This window comes from Accipiter gentilis, chromosome 17 (assembly GCF_929443795.1).
Source record: "Accipiter gentilis chromosome 17, bAccGen1.1, whole genome shotgun sequence".
In the NCBI taxonomy this organism is placed as follows: Eukaryota; Metazoa; Chordata; class Aves; order Accipitriformes; family Accipitridae; genus Astur; species Astur gentilis.
Window position 1 is genome coordinate 14342862 of NC_064896.1, and position 19241 is coordinate 14362102.

General features: G+C 38.5%; 2 protein-coding genes across 2 annotated transcripts in view; one reads left to right on the top strand and one right to left on the bottom strand.

The window, feature by feature from the left end:
* SERGEF (secretion regulating guanine nucleotide exchange factor) overlaps positions 1–19241 on the top strand; it is a 169315-nt gene that overhangs the window by 144962 nt on the left and 5112 nt on the right.
* Positions 14024–19241, bottom strand: part of KCNC1 (potassium voltage-gated channel subfamily C member 1) — a 131085-nt gene continuing 125867 nt past the window's right edge. The window contains exon 4 of the mRNA XM_049819953.1: positions 14024–14686. Within this exon, the coding sequence (XP_049675910.1) occupies positions 14505–14686 (182 nt within the window). The 3' untranslated portion in view covers positions 14024–14504. The remainder of the gene's footprint in view (positions 14687–19241) is intronic.

Consider the following 19241-nt stretch of genomic DNA (forward strand, 5'->3'; position numbering starts at 1 on the left):
TACGAGCTGCTGACTTCTGGGACTACCAAGCAGATGGTGACTATGTGAGAACACATGTAAGTGGCTGACACTGTAGATCTTGTTTTCCCCAGTTGTCGCACTGTTCAGGATGCAGTATTTAAGACCGGCATCAGCGTAAAGGTTTATTTTCTTAAGAAAGAAAGGAAAAATAACTACCCCCAAACCAAACCCAAACACATTGAGGCCTCATGGCTCTGGTGCCCTGAGCTACAGGGAGCTTGTCAAATCTCCCTGTTTGCCAGGTCTGCCAAATTTTAGAGAAGGCAAAAATAACACTGCAGAGTGCGTTTCCTGGGTGGAGTTAAGTGGCATGGCACTAATGCAAAATTCAAGCAGTAAATAAATGTGAATCTGTGTAAAAAGAGTACTTTGAAAATAAAAATGAGGACAAATGGGCCCAATATGTATAAATAAAGCAATTTGCTATTTCTTACATTTTCCGCCAAGGACAAAGGAAATGATAGTATAGTGTCTCCTCATGATCATTTGAAAGCTGCACTGTTCTGTTGGATTCCTCTTTGGCAATCTTTTCTTACTCAAGTGACTGAAATCTGTCAAATTCCAATAGACAGATTTCAAAGTGTGTTGTTGACCTTCTTCTGAGATGGATCTCAGAATAGATCAATCTTCTGATGTTTGTTCTTATATCAGCATATCTGTAGCTTGTGGAAATTTAAATATTAAAGCATAATGTCTGAAACATAGCAACCCTTCAGTGCCCAATGAGAAAGCCAATCTGCCTGGTTCATGTGGTACATTTTACTCCATCTGCAGAAATTAGCTTCGTATGTGCTTTTAAAATACTAAAAAAAAAAAAAAAAGGGAAAGAAAAGAAAAGACTGAAAACCCAACCCTCTTTGAAATTGATACAGTTTGGGAGCTGGCTAGCGCATAGGATTTTTTGCAGGGTCACATTTAATTTCTCAGCAAAGAAACAGGATTGTTGTCTGCAGAGAAGTGCTAGTGGAGGAAAAGCAAGATCCTATGAGTTTGGAAAAATGGGAGATTTGGTTGAGATGAGCAGACATTAAGCTGCCTCAGATTACCCAGTTGCACCCAGTTTCTCTGCGTACAGTGCCTGGTCCAAAGGTATCACAGTAGTGCAGTAATTTCAAGGCATGGGAGTAGTGTAGTGGTAAGTACTCAAGCAGAGGGCTGGAGCAGGTGATCTCCAGAGGTCCAGCCTAAATTATTCCATGTCCTGAGGCTATTCCTGTCTGGGATCCATGAAAGTTCTGAACAAAAAGTTGGGTTTAAAATACAGATGTGGAAAACCAGGGGAATGGTGAAGCCACATGCTGGCTTTTAGGCAGTAAAAGCCATATGAATTAGCTAAAGTATCATGACCAAAAGGAAGCCTTCCTGAGGAAGGGAGGCTGGGGGCACTGTATTCCAAACGTCACTGTGTCATTCTCCGTTTTCTGTAAGCTGCCTCCAAAATTTTCTGTTGAAAGCCAGAGCTAGTGCTGTTGCATCTGAAGCATTTATTTTGTGATTCGTAACTGTGACTGATGCTCAGGAGAGAGATGCCTGGATGGAAGGACATTTGAAAACAGTTTGGTAGCCAGCACAGAAGCCCAGGGAGCAGCCAAGCCCTTAAAAACTAACAGGAATGAAATGTTGTCCTATTAACCCTCTGAGCCAAGGGGAACTGTATTGCTGAGATCCTGTTTTTTATTGATGAAGGGGTAAATTAACATACTTATTTAGGAAAATACTCAGAAATTTGCTTTTATTTTACCCTGCTGATAAAACTGGATAATGATTGTTTTCAGGGCTTTTTATGCATGATTGGAGAAGGAACATTATGTGTGTATTGTGTGTGAGCCTTTACAGACAGTGTGTGACTTTGTCCCAACCTGCTGTCCCTAGTATAAGATGTCTCCTAAGAGAAGGAGGTTAAATAATGCCAGCGTTGTATGACAGGAGTTTTGTAATGTGAGTAAATATCATGTGTTTAGCTGTAAGCAAATAAGTCCTTTTAAATATCACAGTGGATACCTTAGGGGAATAAACATGTGCACTGAAAATGGAAGCAGCTGGAAAATATTGTAGCCTTTAAAAAAAAAAATCAAGTTTTTTTTAAAACTTTTTTGTCATTTTTGCCTTCTCTTGAAAAAATGCTGACTTTTCAGTGATATATCAAAAATCTGTCTATATTAAAAAATAGAACTATTTAGGATGGAAAATCAAAACAATTTTAGTTCCTTTAAGTTTCTGGAAAAATGTATTCTATCAAGAACTGAAAGTTTATTCTGAAGAGTTTTGATGGAATACATTTTTATAAGCCTTGGTTAAATAAAATTTATAAAGTTGAATTGTCCTAACTCAGTGTCCATCTGATACTGTTTGTTCTGTTATAAAAACAAAACAGAATTTCAAAATGGATTTCTGAATGTGCTAAGCATTCCCAAGGTGGGCAAAGTGCAATTACTTATCTTTTTGGAAGTGCTTGTCCTAAAAGTTTTCGGATTTTTTTCAAATACTTTAGTGCTCCCATGGAAAATGGAAATATCTCCAACTTCAGCTGCAAGCTGAAGCTATGTATATAGCTACTGCATAATGCCTACGTGGTGGGATCCTGATTTAGAGGGGGGTTGTGCCTGCAATTATTATGTCTTCATATTAATTACAAAGCCAGGAAAAGGAAATGGGATTGTTGTTCCTCTTCTTTGAGGAAATCAGTGAATTTCAAGTTAAATTTAAAAATAACAAACACCTTAAAAATCTTGTACAGCTGAACAGGAGATTAGTGTCAGTTTTTTTCTAGAAAACTTGAAGCCCAAATATACCAGCAGATAGAGAGACTGCCATGTTCCTGAAAGTGCTGGTGTATTCTGGGAGCAGGGTGTGGAAAATCACCTCTACTCTAAATCTTTGAAGCTGAAACCAGATAAGTGTGTCCTCTCTGAAGGACGTGTTGCTCCTGTTGTCACTCGTATCTCTTCTGACATTGGCATTTCTAGTATTCTGGTTCAAGATCTCAGTGCAGTAAAGATTCATAATTGGTAGGTATGGGAGTTGGTTTTCTTCCTGTCGCAAGGGACCACTGGAGTCCTTCTGCCAGGAACACTGGGACAGAGAAATATTGTATATTCTAATGGAAATTAATTGAAATTTAAAAAATAATTTATAATGTTTGACTACATTATAAAAAGGTTATGCACCTCTTTTATTCACAGTAAGGGTTTCTTGTCTTTTCAGCTTTGCTTTACTGTTTTGTGATTCAGAACACAAAGCTTGTTAACTGTTTATTAGCATACTCTGATATTCTTGACATTGTACTTAGTTATTTATGAAGAATGAGGTAATAGATTAGTAAACAGCATTACAAAGTCTTGCTTATTGATTTCCTAAGGTAATAACAAATAGGTGTACCTACATAGTTAACTGTACAGGTAATTAATGGCTGCATGTTTGGAGCCAGATTCTCAGCTATTACGATGGTGAAACAAGTTGAGTTTTGCCAGCAAATAACTTGACCTGTTTTCTGTTTGGCTGTCTGGAAATGCATTTTTACTTCTTAAGCCCCAGTGTTTTGCAAGATTTGTCTGCAGGTAAATCATGATAAGATGGGAACTATCATTTCTAGGAAATAGCAGATGTTTAGGTGAGTTGGTGAGTGGTAACTGCAGTACTTGGCATAGTTGTCGCATTTTCAATAGGCATATCTCTGGTCAATGGCCTTAAGCCGGTAATAACCAGAGTTGATTTGTTTTGTTGGATGGGGTTTTTTTTTGTGTTTTGGTTTGGTTTTTTTTAAGGGGGAGGTATAGTGCATCAATTAATAAATTAAAAATCACATTCCTATATGCCAAAGGCTTTAAATTGGGAAACTGGTATCTATTGCTGGGTGGAATAATAATTTTAAGTAGCTGAACTAGATAAGTGTATGTTGACATTTTTGTTTGTGCATAGATTCATTCTTAATGTTGTAGGGCATAGCTGGATGCAGGGAACATTAAAAGAGCCTGACAATGTCTGAACCAAGATTTTGGTGTCAAACAGGAGGTAAAATTCACTTTATTCTAATTATTGATTAAAATTTTATTAACAGACTTTAAAGATATTGGTGGGGTAACTCTTCAGGGATGAGCAACCTAAACATGTGCCTTCCTGTTTCCATAGCAACACATCATTTTCATCCTTTCCAGGCAGCCTAGATTGCATTGTGTGCTGTGAGAGTATTAGATGCAAAAGAGCTGTATTAACAGCTCAGTAGTTTTCCCTAAACCTTGCTATTAAATATTTTTGTTTTGGATGACCATTAGAATAAAAAAGTGGTTGGGATTATCGTGCTTTTTTTAGAGAAATAAATCACGGCAGCAGAGCTGAAAATGAGAAGTAACTGGCAACTGGGGTGAAGTGGTTTGGTCTGATTCACTGACTGCAAAACTGGCTATTCCTGTAACCATGCAAATGCGCTTTGTCAGTAAGGTCAAGATAGTTGTAGATAGATAGTTCTCAGTCTAGTTGTTATTGTTAAAATCTTTGGAAGTGTTTTTGATTCATATTGTTTTAGTTGTTGGAGAGAATTGAAGTAATGTAGTAAAGGTTAAGGCTATAAATGGTGGCCATAAGCAAGGATCAATTTTCCAGCACTGTGGATCATGGCCTTGGAAGCACATTTAGAGGTGGCATTTTCAAGCTCAACATAAGAATTTGGTAGCTTTCCAGGATACTTGAGGCCATTTCAGACTGTGGCATATTCAAATTTGTTGCAAGCTTCAAACTGTTTTATTGGGTTTGGAATGTCAAACTTGTGTATCAAGTCATAGATTTCTAAGACTGGGACAGAGCATCTCAGTATCATTCTCAGACAGTTCTCAGCTGCTGTGAGCACAGGAAAGCCCTTTTAAAAGTGTATCCTTTGGATAGAGAAATATCTTTTGGAAAGATACATCTTTTATCTTGTCTGTAAGAGATGAATAATGCAGTATATCCCTATGCAAATGTTTATTACTCTCTATGAAAAAAATGTGTGCACCTTATTTCTTCTCTCCATTTGTGTAGTGTCAGTTTTCCAGTGAAGAATCTTTGTCAAATACAGCAATTGTGCTACAGTGTTTTCTGAGCTGATTGCATGCATGTCTTCTGTTTTGGCATTGTGGAGGCTTAAATTACTGTTTAAACTGTGAATTTTAAAGTGCTATTTTAATGTTACCATTATACAGTAAAAGAAGCAGGTTACCGTGGGGGAAGTATTTAAGCAATGCATAAAGATGCAGATCACCACAATATTTAATTTAATTTTCTGTTTCTCCATTTGTATAAGTTTTTCCATGAGGTTATGTGAAGCATGTCAATAAAAATCGAGAGCTTTCACAGTAGTTGTTGCTATAGTTACGTGGTGCAGTTCTTTAGCCTCCTGCACAGAAAGTAAACCACCTGCAATTCCATAAAATCCTTTATTGGCAGAGAAAGATTGAAAGAGACAGTACTGGTGTGCAGGTACAGAGCAGATTCTAGGTTGCTCTGATGTCCTTGCAGCTAATGCTGTCTTCATGCAGAGGTCTGCAGAAATGCTTTATGGATGAGAACAGCATGGAAAGGGGACAATGGGGGGAAAAAAGGTGCTGGATGCAGAAAATGGAAGATAAGAAATAAGTACCAAAATGAACTAACTCATAGCACATCTCAGCTCCAGGAAAGGAGGGATTAAGTTGCCTTTTAAAGCCTTCTGAGTCTTACCCCTCCATACAGACAGAAATGTCACACTCACAGAATGCTGCTGTTCTCCTGACTCTGGAATTCAGTGCTTAACTTAATCCTCAGGGTCTGTACAGCACAAATGTTGAAATTAACACTGACTCTTGGGAACAGCTTTTTGCCTCAACAGATCTTATATGCGTAAAATGGCTTTTAGCACGGCTTCTCTCTACTGAACTTATTTAACTGAATTCTACTTTCACTACATATTATTTTCTTTTATCTTTCCTTTATGGCCATTAATTTAAAGATTTGGTATGAATTACTGCTATAAACTGTAGATTTGTAAAATCTTCCCTGGGATAGACAAATGTCCCTGCTCTGTAGATGGGAAAACAAAAGCACTGAGGAGCATTTTCCTATGGAATTGCTCTGTAAAGCAGGCCTATAAAAAGTCATCTTTACCTTAACGATTCCCTTCATCAAGTTCTTTTTAAGACTGAATAAAGTATGACTGGATTATTTCATACCAGTCACCACGTGAGAAAGGACAGTGAAGTAAGTGCATAATGTCTCATCTTATGTTAAATTTGAATGTTCATTTTTCAAGTATGTTCTAAATATATAGATAAGCCAAGATTCCAGGACCCAATAACACCTTCACTGCAGGGTTTTTATTTACTTCTTTCTTAAGTTCCTGACTTAAAGAGCAATGTGAATCTAATCCCATGGATAATTAAATAAAAGAGAGATTTTTAGAGTTTTTTCATTATTTGTTTTCATTACACAACATCCATGGGCTCAAGGTGGGGTCAGACTATATAGTAGAGGAGGCAGTGAAAGATGTTCCCTGGCCTAAAGAGATAACAATATAAATAGCTAAAATAGTCAAGATGAGGTGGGACAATGTAGAAACAGCAGGGTCGGTGAGTAGCCTTTGGCCGGTAATGCAGGCAGTACTCAGAGGTTTAGTCCCCCGCTGTCTGCTTTTCCTTGTGATGGTTTCTGCCATTTGTCAGGAGGGAAGGTCTGACCAGATCCCTTCAGAGCTCAGGAAGGAGGATTATATTTTTGCTTTGTGCGGGCTAATTCTCCCTCTATAATGAGAAGGTTTAGAGTCACGTGGCTAAGAGGAGCAAAGCATTAGTAATGGAAACTGATAGCTGGAAATGAAGGAATTAGTCATGACTCAGGTTTTGCTCTCAACTACAGACAAACTTTTTTCCTTATGACTTCTTTTCTCATTTCAAGGAGAAGCAATTGGTCCCCTTGCCATTCCCATCAAGGCTTGCCTTCACTGCTTAAATCCTGTTAAGACCTTTGCTGATTCCCAGTTGGAGAAGCAGCTTTGAATCTGTCCATGTAGTCAGCCTGAAGAAGAACTGGTTACCTAATCATATTGTCAGCTAAGTAATTTTTGCACCTCCTGGGACTTGTGTCTAGCCAGTGCATGCTGACACGAAGCTGAAGTTGACGTATGTTGCCTTGTGGATTAAAAGTTCTGGTTGGTATCATGTTCAAAAAGCATGTAGGCAAGGCACTTCAGGACATGGTTTAGTGGGGATGGTTGATGGTTGAACTCAATGATCTTAAAGGTCTTTTCCAACCTAAATGATTCTATGATTCTATGTTAGTCAAATAAAATCTTCAAAAGTAGAATTACTCTTTGGAATGAATACAAAGTTGTTATTGTTTAATTGTCCTCTGGAGAGCCAAAAAAATTCTCAGTAGCAAAAGCATCCAAAAAGCATTTCTTGCAGAGAGCACAAGAAATGTTTCTGCCTGCAAGAGTGTTGGGAGCTTTCTAAAACTAACAAAAAAACTCCAAGCAAACAAAAAACCCCACAACCTAATTAAAAAAAGAATGAAATAAAGTGGTATGGGAACTGTAGACTAATTAATTAGAAGAATCTCCTAAGAAATTTCTGAAAAGGATAGCCTTTCATGCTGGAAAGTAAACAGTTCCATCAGCAACCTTTCAGCAAGACACATTGGCAGGAAGAGGTGTTGAAAATCAGAGCTGCTGAAATTAACAGAACCATATTTAAACATAGTGATTTAAAGACAGTTCTAAACAATAAAGAGCTTCTACTTAGACATAAAAAGAATTCATATTTCCTAAGAAATTTCTGAAGTGTAGTGGTTTTCCTCCATAGTAATAGGCATTCTCATGAGAAATTGGGAACAAACTTTATCAGGCTTAATAAACTTCTGAAGTCCCCTTTAAATTTAATCATGCACAACTTTAACTGCCTTTGAATTAAGACCTTGCTTCTTTTCCTTTCCTATAGTGTATATTTGAACCAGCTAGATACAAAAGATGCAGTAAAACTATAAAGATAGATCATGGTGTTTACTGAAGTGGCACCTAATGCAGTGCTGATCATCATGCTATAGAAGGTTTTGTTAACAAGACAACATTTTGGGTTGACTGTGTATATGTGACATTTTAGAAGATTAGTTTACATCTATATTCTCAAAACTGTTTAAAGATTTTGGAGGCACCTGAAATCTCAGTGGGTTTCTGATTTTGCCTTTGAAGTATCTGATTTTTCAGAAAGCTCAATGTCTTCTGACAACAAGTTTCTAAAGCAGCTTGGGCTGGGCAGCTAGGGCAAAATTTGTCTGCTTTGACTTTAAACTATGTCTGAGCTAGTCAGATATCTGTAGACCGTGGAGAGGAAGAGATGGGTAAAAGGGTGGTAGAAGAATTCTTTTGACTTCAAGTATTTGCTTTGGATGAGATGAACACCACTCTGAAAAGTGCCTGTTTGTCACTTGAGTACGAAATTAGTTAGGTGCCTAGGTGAAGGATGGATATGTACATACATATGCACATACATGTAAGTAGATGCACCATAGATGTTTTGGGCTTAGACAAATTGAATCCCACTTCCAGAAACTGAGGTACTCCAAATCAATAATGATCATCTGCAGAGGGATGTGTGCCGAAAGAGAAATCATGTTGTGTGTTGCTACTAATCCAAGGTCCCAAAGCATGAAATCTGTTAAGCAAAGAGTTCTGCAAAAGATAACTAGGCCTGAGACGGGAATTATTGACTGTGAAGGATGATGGAGTGAGATGCGAGCCAGTAATGAAGCAGTGGTAAATGGGCAGTATATCTTTCTGTTTCAAAGTTATGTCACTTCACTGTTGAAAAGTTTTTTGCAATTTGAACTTAGCTCTCTCTGGCAACAGCCAAGATGCTGGCTACTTCATACATCTATCTATGTAGGAACTAGATACATGTCTCCTCTATTAGCCTATGCAAGATCCATAATTATATCTATGTTTTCTGTAGAACATATGTCTGCCTGTGTGTATATGTACATACAAATATTTTACAAACACAAATGTTAAGTGTAGTATTGCTAGTTGTGTGGTAATTCTTCTTGCTCTCTTTTTTTGGACAGTAAACTGATAAAGACAATGGGTGGCTGTGGTCATCCTAAAATACCTTGACCTGGTTGGTTCTTGTATCCTTTGCAGTATTTTTAAATAAAGATTATGGTCTTTATTTTTAATCTTTCCGTATCAAAAGTTATATGGAGAGCTTTAAAATGCTGATAATCACACACACACACAAAAAAGCTCTAATTTAGGAAAAGATAGCATTTTTAAGTGTTTGAATGATTTGGGAACGTGAGTCAATTCTGCAGAGTTGACTGGTCACTTACAATTCTTATTCTTGCTTTGTCTATTCCTGGGTAGATTTAAGAAGCCTCCAGTGTCAAGAGGATGGCATTTTGGTTCAACCATGAACAGAACTAATAGCTGTGTTTAGTAAGTGATCTTAAAGAGTAAAGATCTCTTGGCTGTACTGTACAAGAAATATTTTCATTATTGGTATTCAGCAAGCTTTAAGTTATCACAAGACCTTTGAAGCAGAGTCAGAGAAAAACAGTTTTAAAGTTATTTAAGGAGACATCTCAACATTGTCTGACTGTTGTCTTCATATTTGGTTGTTCTGTTTTCCAGCAGTTTAAAGAATTAATTCAGCTTCTGTCATATTCATATTGCAGGTTAGTGAGAACTACTTTGTGTAGCATTCATTTGTTTGTATGTTATATGTGGACACACATGCATATCAGGTATTGCTTTTCTTGATGCAAACTGAAGCTTGTAGTTTCACCAGAAGTTTGGGCTGATTTGGTTTTAGTCTTTTACACTATTTTCTCAGTAATTTTATTCATAGCTTAAAAGCTTTTCATGCTATTATTTTTTCTTTGGGAGTAGTGATAAAGATTTGTCTTAGTGCCACATGTAGCCTTAAATTCTAACTAATTCTTTTCTGTTTAGCTTGCTTTCTAGGTTGCTTTCTATAGCTGCTCCTGCTATGTGATTAGCCTAGTGTCAACTATAAGATGGACGAAACTGGCTTTCTGCATGCACACAGGAAAGAGCAGTGAGGCCAAGGCATGAAGGAGACCCCATATTTCCAGTGTTTCTGCTTCCTCCAAAACGAGAAGACCAAAGCTCTTGAATTCTTAATTTGGTCAAATATTCTTTCAGAGATAGAGTTGGTGTTTTTTTTTATTGTTGGTGGTTTGTTTGGTTTTTTTTTTTAATTCTGAAGAATACTTTGTTATCCCAGGTCCCTGACAGATATAGTAGTTCCAAAATGGTGCCAGATATTCCTGCCTTGATTCCAGCTCGTTTCCTCTTCTTCCTGAGGTTATGCAGAGGATCAGATGGGATAGCGCCAAACGGCATCTCAGGGACCCAGCTTGTGTTGTCCATTCTGGTCCTCTGACCTTCTGGAGCTGGCATGGGGCCTCTGAATCCCTCTGCCCATCAGCTGTTCTTCCTGTCACTGTGCCAAAGGCAGATTTTACATTCCAACCTCAGATCCCTGCACCTGATGCATGAATGCTGTTTTCATTATGGCTATTTTGCCAGGGTCCAGAAAAAAATGTACTAGAGCAGAAACTTTCAGAAAACACCTCTGCAGTATTAATTGCAGGAGGTTTTTATCTCGGGACTCTCTTTTGTGCTTGCCTTCTTCCAGTTACTGACTTGATACATTTCCTCTACTTAAGGAGCTGCCCCCAATTCAGAATTTAGGTGCATGTTAATACTGATGGAGGCAAAGTGGTGAGGTGTCTCCAAAATGTACTTTGAACCCTATGTGGCAGAGATGTTGTTTGCCTTTCCTAATCAGAACAATTCAAATGGTGTCACTTGACACCCAATAGTATGCCAAATTCTGCCTGCATTTCCTTCCCAGTGTTGCTCACTTCTAGGGAAGATTAGGCAAGAGTGGTGTGAAGCGTAAGTGTATGGACATCTGACCCACAGAGGAGGCTGAAGGTAGAAATGCGGAGAAGCCGTCCTGCAGCAGGGTTATTCCCTGACTAAATGGTCTGAGTTTGTAAAAGGTTTGTTTGCACACCCATATGTACTGCATTCCACTTCACTGCTAGTGTCTCTTTAGTCCTGTGTGTTGCTTGAAATGCTCAGCTTTTGCCAGGTCAGTATTGAAACTGAACAACTTTGGTTTTTTTAACAAGGATTAGGGCTTTGTTATTAAATAGTTTAATGAATAAAAGTAAAGGAGAATAGAGTGAAATTTGTCCGTACAGATGTGAAAAGGTAAAAGTTAGCAAGCTGTGCTTTACATCTTGCCCAGAATCTTTGTTCTGCACCAGAAAAGTATGTCAAAATCTGTTTTTATCTAAGTGAACTGGTCTTTGGTTTTAACAGATGTTGATGTGAAAGAACTCTTCCTTTGCTTAGTATCAACAAGAAATTCTTCCAGACTTCACTCAACAGTCATGTATGATTTTGAACTGATGTTTGGAGAAACAGATTCAATCCTGCCTTCTGTGCACTTCTTTTTTTGAAGCTGTCTGCTTTCATTGTCTTTCTGACTGTTTTTAATTCTTATGGTATGATGCTTATTATTTAATTATACCTGACAAAGCCTGTTATCCCACTACTACTTTTATATCCAATATTGACCATGTGCTTATTTTTTTCCAGAACACTTACTAAAATATAAAATATTTCTCTCTAAAAGTACAGTTAAAAAAATAAGAGGTGTTATTCCTAAGGTCCTGGTCTACCTGGCTATTGGTTACCTGGCAGAGGAAACAAAATTTGTGTCTCCCCCCCTGGTATTTGGCTCATTACTTTGCATAAGTTTCTTGATTAGGTGATATGGCTCAAGTTTCCAATCTTTTCCTAACTTTAAGAAATGGGAAGAGCTAGAACACTTGGGTTCTGCTTTACCGTATACCCTGAAAACCCTCTCTGAAATCAGAGAAATGGCTTAGCCATGTAGATGGGACTGAGGGTGCAATTTATGGTGGTATTACTTTGCAGCTTGTTTGGGGTTTGTTTGGTTTTGGGTTTTTTAAGTGGTTTCTTAAGTAGTCAGCTACTGTTTTACTTGCAACTGAAAGTTACCACAAGCCCAGCCCTGCAGAGCTAACCTTAGGTAAAAACATTGTGTTTCATCTGCCCCCTTGAGCAAATGTGACTTGCCTTTGGTGCATACACTTGAAGTAAATCTCTTTCAGGACTGTGTTTGAAGTCTGAATCATGGTTTGGTGGGTTTTTTTGTTTGGTTTTTGGGTTTTTTTTTCTTTCATCTTTTGTTACAGCTCTATCAACTATCTCTCTATTTTCTTCTTTGAAAGGGATGCTGTTAGTTCACAGAACTATGTTATATGAGATAGAGGGCAATGATGGTTTTAAGTGGCAGCAATGTTAACATGGGGATGTTACCAAGTCATTTGCTTTTTGCTCTTTTTCTAGGTGCTCAAATGACCCAACCATTGTTGTACCTGACTAGATCTTGAGTTAGCCTGTTTAGACCCCGAGTCTAAAAAGGATCCCTATAACAATAGGTACAAAAACTGAGTCAGACAAGGCATGTGACCCATAGGAGTTTTATTAGATGTGCGCTTGCACTACAGTACAGTCTGGTATAGGCACACTTGAACCAGATACAAGTAGGTTAACTCAAGTACAACAGTTGCAGCACAGAGGAAACGTAATCCACAAATCCTGCCCAGAAAGGAGGGTTCGTTCATCCTGAGCTCTCTCCAACTACAGCTATGCTATAGCTTGTATCAAGCTAGGTATTTTAAAGCTCTCACGGGTACACATGTATTACAGTGCTGTCACTGTTAAACTACACTGTGACGCTTGCAGGGGAGCCATCATTGGAGCCACTGTGTTATGCTAAGATTACAACTTGAAACTTTGCAAAGTAAGGCATCCTAACAATGTCACTGCTGAGTTGCAACTACTTTTGTTCTGAGACAAAGTTTGCCAAGCTGTGAGAAAATCTACTAGTTCAATCAGTAAGAAGGAAACTGAGAAACTCGGTGACCACTTGTTTCCTTGATTTTTCTCTTTGCATTTCTAACACTTTAGCTTATGACTTCTGGACTTCACCTCAGATTACTCGTTAAGCATGGGAAAAAAGCCCTCACTTGTTTAATATCAAGAAGCAGTATTTTTAGACTTCACTCAACAGTAATGCACATTCATATCATGTGTCTTGAAATTTGACCAAAATGCAGCCTTGCAATTGATAAGGGAAAATGAAAGGGGAAAAGTCCAAACTAAAGCCCATTTAAACACAAAGCTATTTTACAGAAGATGTCCATAGGGAGGGTTTACACATTGCACTTCTTGGTTCTGAGTTAGAGAATTGTGTTCCGCAGAAAAGGACACCTTCAGAGATAAATGCCAGAAAGCTCACTTTTGTTCAGTGCGAACAACCCTTCAGGGGAAGAGAATAGCAGTCAGATAAGAAGAAATTGTAGGTAAATGTGACCATATGGAATATCTTTTTACCTTTTGTTGTATCATAAGTATTTTTTATAAGCTGCCAAGGACTGACAGCCATATATAGCCTGGTCTGCATGATCACCTTAAAACTATGTACTTGTAAATAGACCAATGTATGATACAAAATGTTGCTTTATAAAATGTGTAAGCACCAAAGCATTTCCAAAATATTCTTTTCCAGCCTAGCTGCTCTTTCTTGAGGAGAGGGTTTCCGAGAGCCCAGTGGGGGTCTCTTGTTTCTGACTTCAGCCAATGAAGTAGGAGGAAGCACTGTTTCACCTGCATGCTGGTGCTCATCTTCCCGTCTGTACCTTCTTCTGCTCTGTGATTTGGTTAGTGCTTTGAAAACTACATGTAGTACTGTAATGCAGTTTGAGGGGTTTGTCAGATTCTTGCTTCTGCATTCATCACTGAACTTTTTATCATCTATTACTATTCCTAGGCCTGTGCTGAAGATGGCCTTTGATTCTAGGTCTTGGATGTCATGTTCTAGGTCAGAATGAATCACAACTGTCCCCCCCTTCTCTTTGTATAATAATTTACCTCAGTTTAAAGTGTGTGTAAATTTGAAATGGTAATGCTTTATGCCCGGAATACATGGATGCAAATGGCCATGGCACTGTATGGTCCCATGGGACACTTGAATGACTCGCACCCTTCTAGATGTGCTTTGACATACCTCTTCATCCATTTTATTTTGCATGGACAACCTCTTACTAAGCACTCAGAATAGGGTATTTTCTGTATGTTCTGTTTCACATCATACAGAGGGTCATGAGACTGCAGTCTCTGGCTCTGTGGCAAGATCATGATTGCCTAGTTCTGGCATACAAAGTTAAAGCACTGTGACACGTTTAATGCCTGTCATTTTGAGAGGCAGGGATGTAAGTTCTGAATGAAAGTCACTCTCTGTCATGCCTGATGATTCTGATGGAGAAGACATTAATGCCATGTTCAGAGCCTCAAGACAAATCTCTCCATTAACTAATTTCTGCCAGGTGTTTTTGTCCTGTACTTAATAGAGCAAAATTTAAAGATTTTCTTGTCTTCTACAGGTGTAAAAAAAAGCATCTTTAATGCTTAATCCTCTCTGCACTGCAGCTGCTTCATGTATGATATAATCCTCATGTATTGTCAGTGGACCAGATACGTTCAGTCTTGCACAAAGTCGTGAGCCCAGGTTTTGTTCTGTGTTGAGTTGGAGATGCTTTCCTGTTGGGAAGGAATTGACATGTTTGAGTAAAACCAAAAGGAAAACCTTGTGCAGCACCCATGAGCTTTAGTCATAATAAGTCCCATTTGTGTTTCCCTCTGAAAACAGAAACGTGAGCAGTTAATCCTTGCAGTAGATTTCTCTCCTTACTATCTATGCACAGCAAAGCAAACATCTCCATCTTAAAGGACTTAAGTTTCACCACAGAAACTGTAAAGATGCAGCCCAAGAAATCTGTAGTAGCAAGTATGTTGTTTTTAAATTCTGGGATATAGTTTTGTGAATTTCTTCCTCATGTTTTTGTCTTCAAAATGGCAATGCATAACTGGAAAGGAAAAAATAAAACCCGTCATAAACTAGCCTGAATGGTAACCTAAACTGTGGCTGTTTGATGTAACATGGAATGATTCTTTTAAATAGATGCATATTAATTTGTGTGGTGAGCCATTCAGCTCCTGCTTTGAAGTGCGCTGTGAGAACAGAACAAAATTTCTATTGTCATTGTATATTAGCAAGATAGCACTACCTCTAGTGAACAGGCTCAGTTATGTTATTTGCCTGATGCTTGAAACAGTGCATGGGTGAATGCACAGCATGTTTGCAGGAAACTGCTAAGGCTTTTTTTTTGGTAAGTGCCATTTTTACTGTATCTTTCCCTACTACTCTGCATTGCTATATGTTGGACTCCCTCCCCATATACAATTTTCCAGCCATGCCAGATGTGCTACATTGCCCTTCACTGCATGCTCAGAAATTATATTATCATAAACATGATTCTTTCCCCTTCCCATTTTGTAACTCTCAGCTATTTGTATGCTATCGAAATGAGGATAGGAAAGATTAGATGTGCTCTGTACTGCTCTTCTGTTTGCCATTTGTGGGATAGATACTGATATTGAAGGAGATACTAGAAATTAGACTCTCCCAAATGAAATTAATTTCAGAAGATATGTGTAGCCATATTGCTCCGTTTTACAGTACTCCACATACCACCATGGCTCCCTAAGCCATACTAGGCATTTTGTATACTCAAGTTGATTTTCTGACTCTCCCTAGTAGTTGTATATTGTAATTGGCTATTTTGACAGTTGGCCTTGAGGCCCTGACCCAGTTTGAAGTCCCTGCTGTATTACACAATATACAAGTATAGGCAGAGAGAAGGCCTGACTAACAAGACAGTGCTTCTGCTGTAAAAAAAAAAAAAAACACCAACAAAAAAAAACTCGTGTAAGATTAATTTAGAGCACCAAGTCGGAGAAGTCCATATCATGCAGGCTTTGTGCATTTGTTATGAGTAGCTGTTTGAGGCCATTGGAATTTGTTCCTTCCAGGTGCCAGGGTGACCCACAGATGCATGACCTGAAGTAATCTGATTTTTCACTTGTTTAAAACCACTGCTGAGGAGGGGACTGAGTGGTTGAGGTCTACTGCCTGGGGAGAGCTGCTAATGATGTAAAGGTGGAGTGAGGACAGATTGTCGACTGGAGGCTAACTTTGAAATCAGTGTGTCTTTAGTACTGTGACTTTGTACTTAATATAAAAAATGTATGTTGTTTCCTATATGTATGTTGTGTTAGCACTGCAATGCCTTTGACTTTTATCGAGCTTGCTTACTGTAAAGTGAGGGTTGTGGACCTGAGCAACTCCAGCAGCAATTGGATAGGCTGCCTGAAGCACACGACAGCTTGCTGCTTGAAAATGTGGGTACAAACGTAGCTCCATAATAAAACTGGCTCTATATGAATCTCTTGGTTGTTTTCTACTTTTGGAGGTACCATATAATGTTTTGGGATCATGTCATCTTATATTCCACTTACCAAACTTTGCCTTTAATAAGATTTTGCAGAATGCTTAGACTTTCCCTGTAGTTCCTAATACGTTTCCATGTTTTTCTGCAGCAAACAATTGGTATCAACCCTGTTTCTTATATTCTAAAATTGCAAAACTTTTGCGCTAATGACAGAATTGTTGCTAACAAAAATACAAAAGTTTAGAGGGATATTTCTTTCCTTTTATTTTATGTGACAGCTGAATTGCCAGATGTCGTAAAAAAATAGGAAGACTTATTCGCTTGTGTTTTACAACTCCTTGGGAGAAGTATGGTCTAAATCTCCTTCTGTGTAGTGTTACATTGTTCCTTGTGAGGTTTTGAATGCTTTCAAATAGCCAAGGGGGGATGGCTGAGACACCTGAATTTTGTTCATGGTCCAGCCCTTATGATATTTAAAGTGATTGGACTTGCCCTGGGCTGATGTCTTGCCTACTGTAACTTTATCTATAAACATCTGTAGTGTAGCAAGAACTTAAGGTTAAAAAAATAATAATAATTTGAGGTATTGTGGAGTATTGCTAAGAGCACAGAGCCTATAAAATGGAGCTGTACTAAAACATTTTAACAGATCCTTAAAATTGAAGCTGTCCGATGAATAGCTTGGTTTCAAGATACTTGGATTGTCTTTAAAGCCAACTTCTGTTTATTCGTGTGGTTGGAAGAGTGGGGGAAGAGAAACAGAAAAGAGGAAAGCTTTTAAAGATTTCACTGATAAGCCTCCAGGGCACAGGCTGGTTTAGAAGCAGACTGTTTGTAGCTTGAAACTAGGCTGCAGTGATATTTGTAGCTTCCTTGTTTCCAGTTTTCCCTTGCTTTACCTTCAGACCAATTGCAAGGATGTGATTTATCATAACCTGTCTTCATCTGTTTAAAACTGATATGCCTAGGCTAAGACAATCACTTGGTCTCCCTCTATAGTCACCAGTGAGATAGATTTGATTTTGACATCAGTGTTTGGATAAGATTAATTGCCTGTTAGAGAGATGTAGATGACTCCATTGGCTCTTGAGGAAAACTAGAGAATAATAATCTGTAGCTAAGTTGCTTGATTTTTAGGTGGTTGAAGTTAAGTGCAGTGGATCTCACCCAGAGCATCTTATTTGCTAATGTTGATTCTTCTCACTGGAAGAACAGAGTACTCAGCAATGAGGAGCAACTCTAAATCCTCCACTTTTCCCAGAATCCTGTCTTCTGTCCAATATGCTACAGCTTTATTTTACCTACAAGTACTTTTCTCCAGTTTAATCAACCTGTGGATTGCAGTTGTCACTTCAGTTACCTTGGAAAAAAGCCTACATAATTATTGAAAATATAAGGAGGGCAGTAGCCCCTTGTTTTGTGTGACCACCCTGCATAGTCTTACTCTAGACTTTCAATAGTGTGACTGTGAACTCAAGTGAAATTCCCTTGGGATTATGCTGCATTGCCATGTGAGTTCTGTGGTTTCATTTGTACTTCGAGTATTTATGTTTTAAAAGGGAAGAGGTGAATGCAATGTATTGTGCTGTTTCATTTCATCAGTGACATGGAGCAACTTTCCCTCCTCACCTCACCAAACACAAATCATTTGGTTTGAGAACATGCTACAGTGCTTGTTTTAAATTTAGTTAGAAGCAATTTGTAGCTGTATTAATACACATCATTCTAATGGTCTTTCATCCTGGGAAGCTCTGGCACAGGCATAAAAATTGAATTTTCTTGTGAAAGCATGTAGGGCTGCTGGGGCTGCATTGAGGTTTTTATCAGCAATAAACTGAATAGAAGCAATCAAAAAGAAAACAAGCAAAAAAAAAAAAAATGCGGGGGGGTGGGTGGTGTAGGCGAAGGGAAAAGAATTGAAATGAAATAGTGCCCTTTGTCCAGAGGCTAGCCATTAGTTCCCCTTAATGAAGGCCTTTCCTTAACTCTGCAGATATTCCTTCTATGTAATTTTTTTAATAGGTGCTTCATTATCTTCGATCTTCATTGACTTCAGGTTCTGTGCCAGTGATTCACACAGCTGCTTGTTCCCTCCTGGGCCAGTGTCACCACAGCCATTTTGCCCAACCCTCCTCCAAGTTTTGTTAATATGTTATTATAAAAAAATGGACTCCGTTTTCGGCAAATTCTATTTCCTCTGACACAAATGTAATATCTGACTTTTTTAATGTGCAAACCTTTTTCTAAATCTTCTACAGGCAGATATGGTATAGTATACCTTTTATTTTCACAACAATAATTCTCTGCCTTTTAGCTTTCCCGACTTCTGACTTGATGGTGATGAGAATCATTTTTGTGGCCTGTCATTCTGTATCTGTCAGCTGCCCTTTCATCCCTTCAGACTTCTGCCTAGGTCTTCATCTATGTATAAGGCATTTTTGTATAAGACCATTCATAAATCGTAGTTATTCTGTATTTTAATTTTGCTAGTGTCCTGGTTTCAGCTGGGATAGTTAACTGTCTTCCTAGTAGCTGGTACAGTGCCATGTTTTCAGTTCAGTATGCGAAGAATGTTGATAACACTGATGGTTTGCAGTTGTTGCTCAGTAGTGTTTAGTCTAAAGTCAAGGATTTTTCAGTTTCTCATGCCCAGCCAGCAAGAAAGCTGGAGGGGCACAAGAAGTTGGCACAGGACAGAGCCAGGGCAGCTGACCCAAACTGGCCAACAGTGTATTCCATACCATGGAACGTCCCATCTAGTATAGGAACTGGGAAGCGGGGGCAGGGGATTGCTGCTCAGGGAC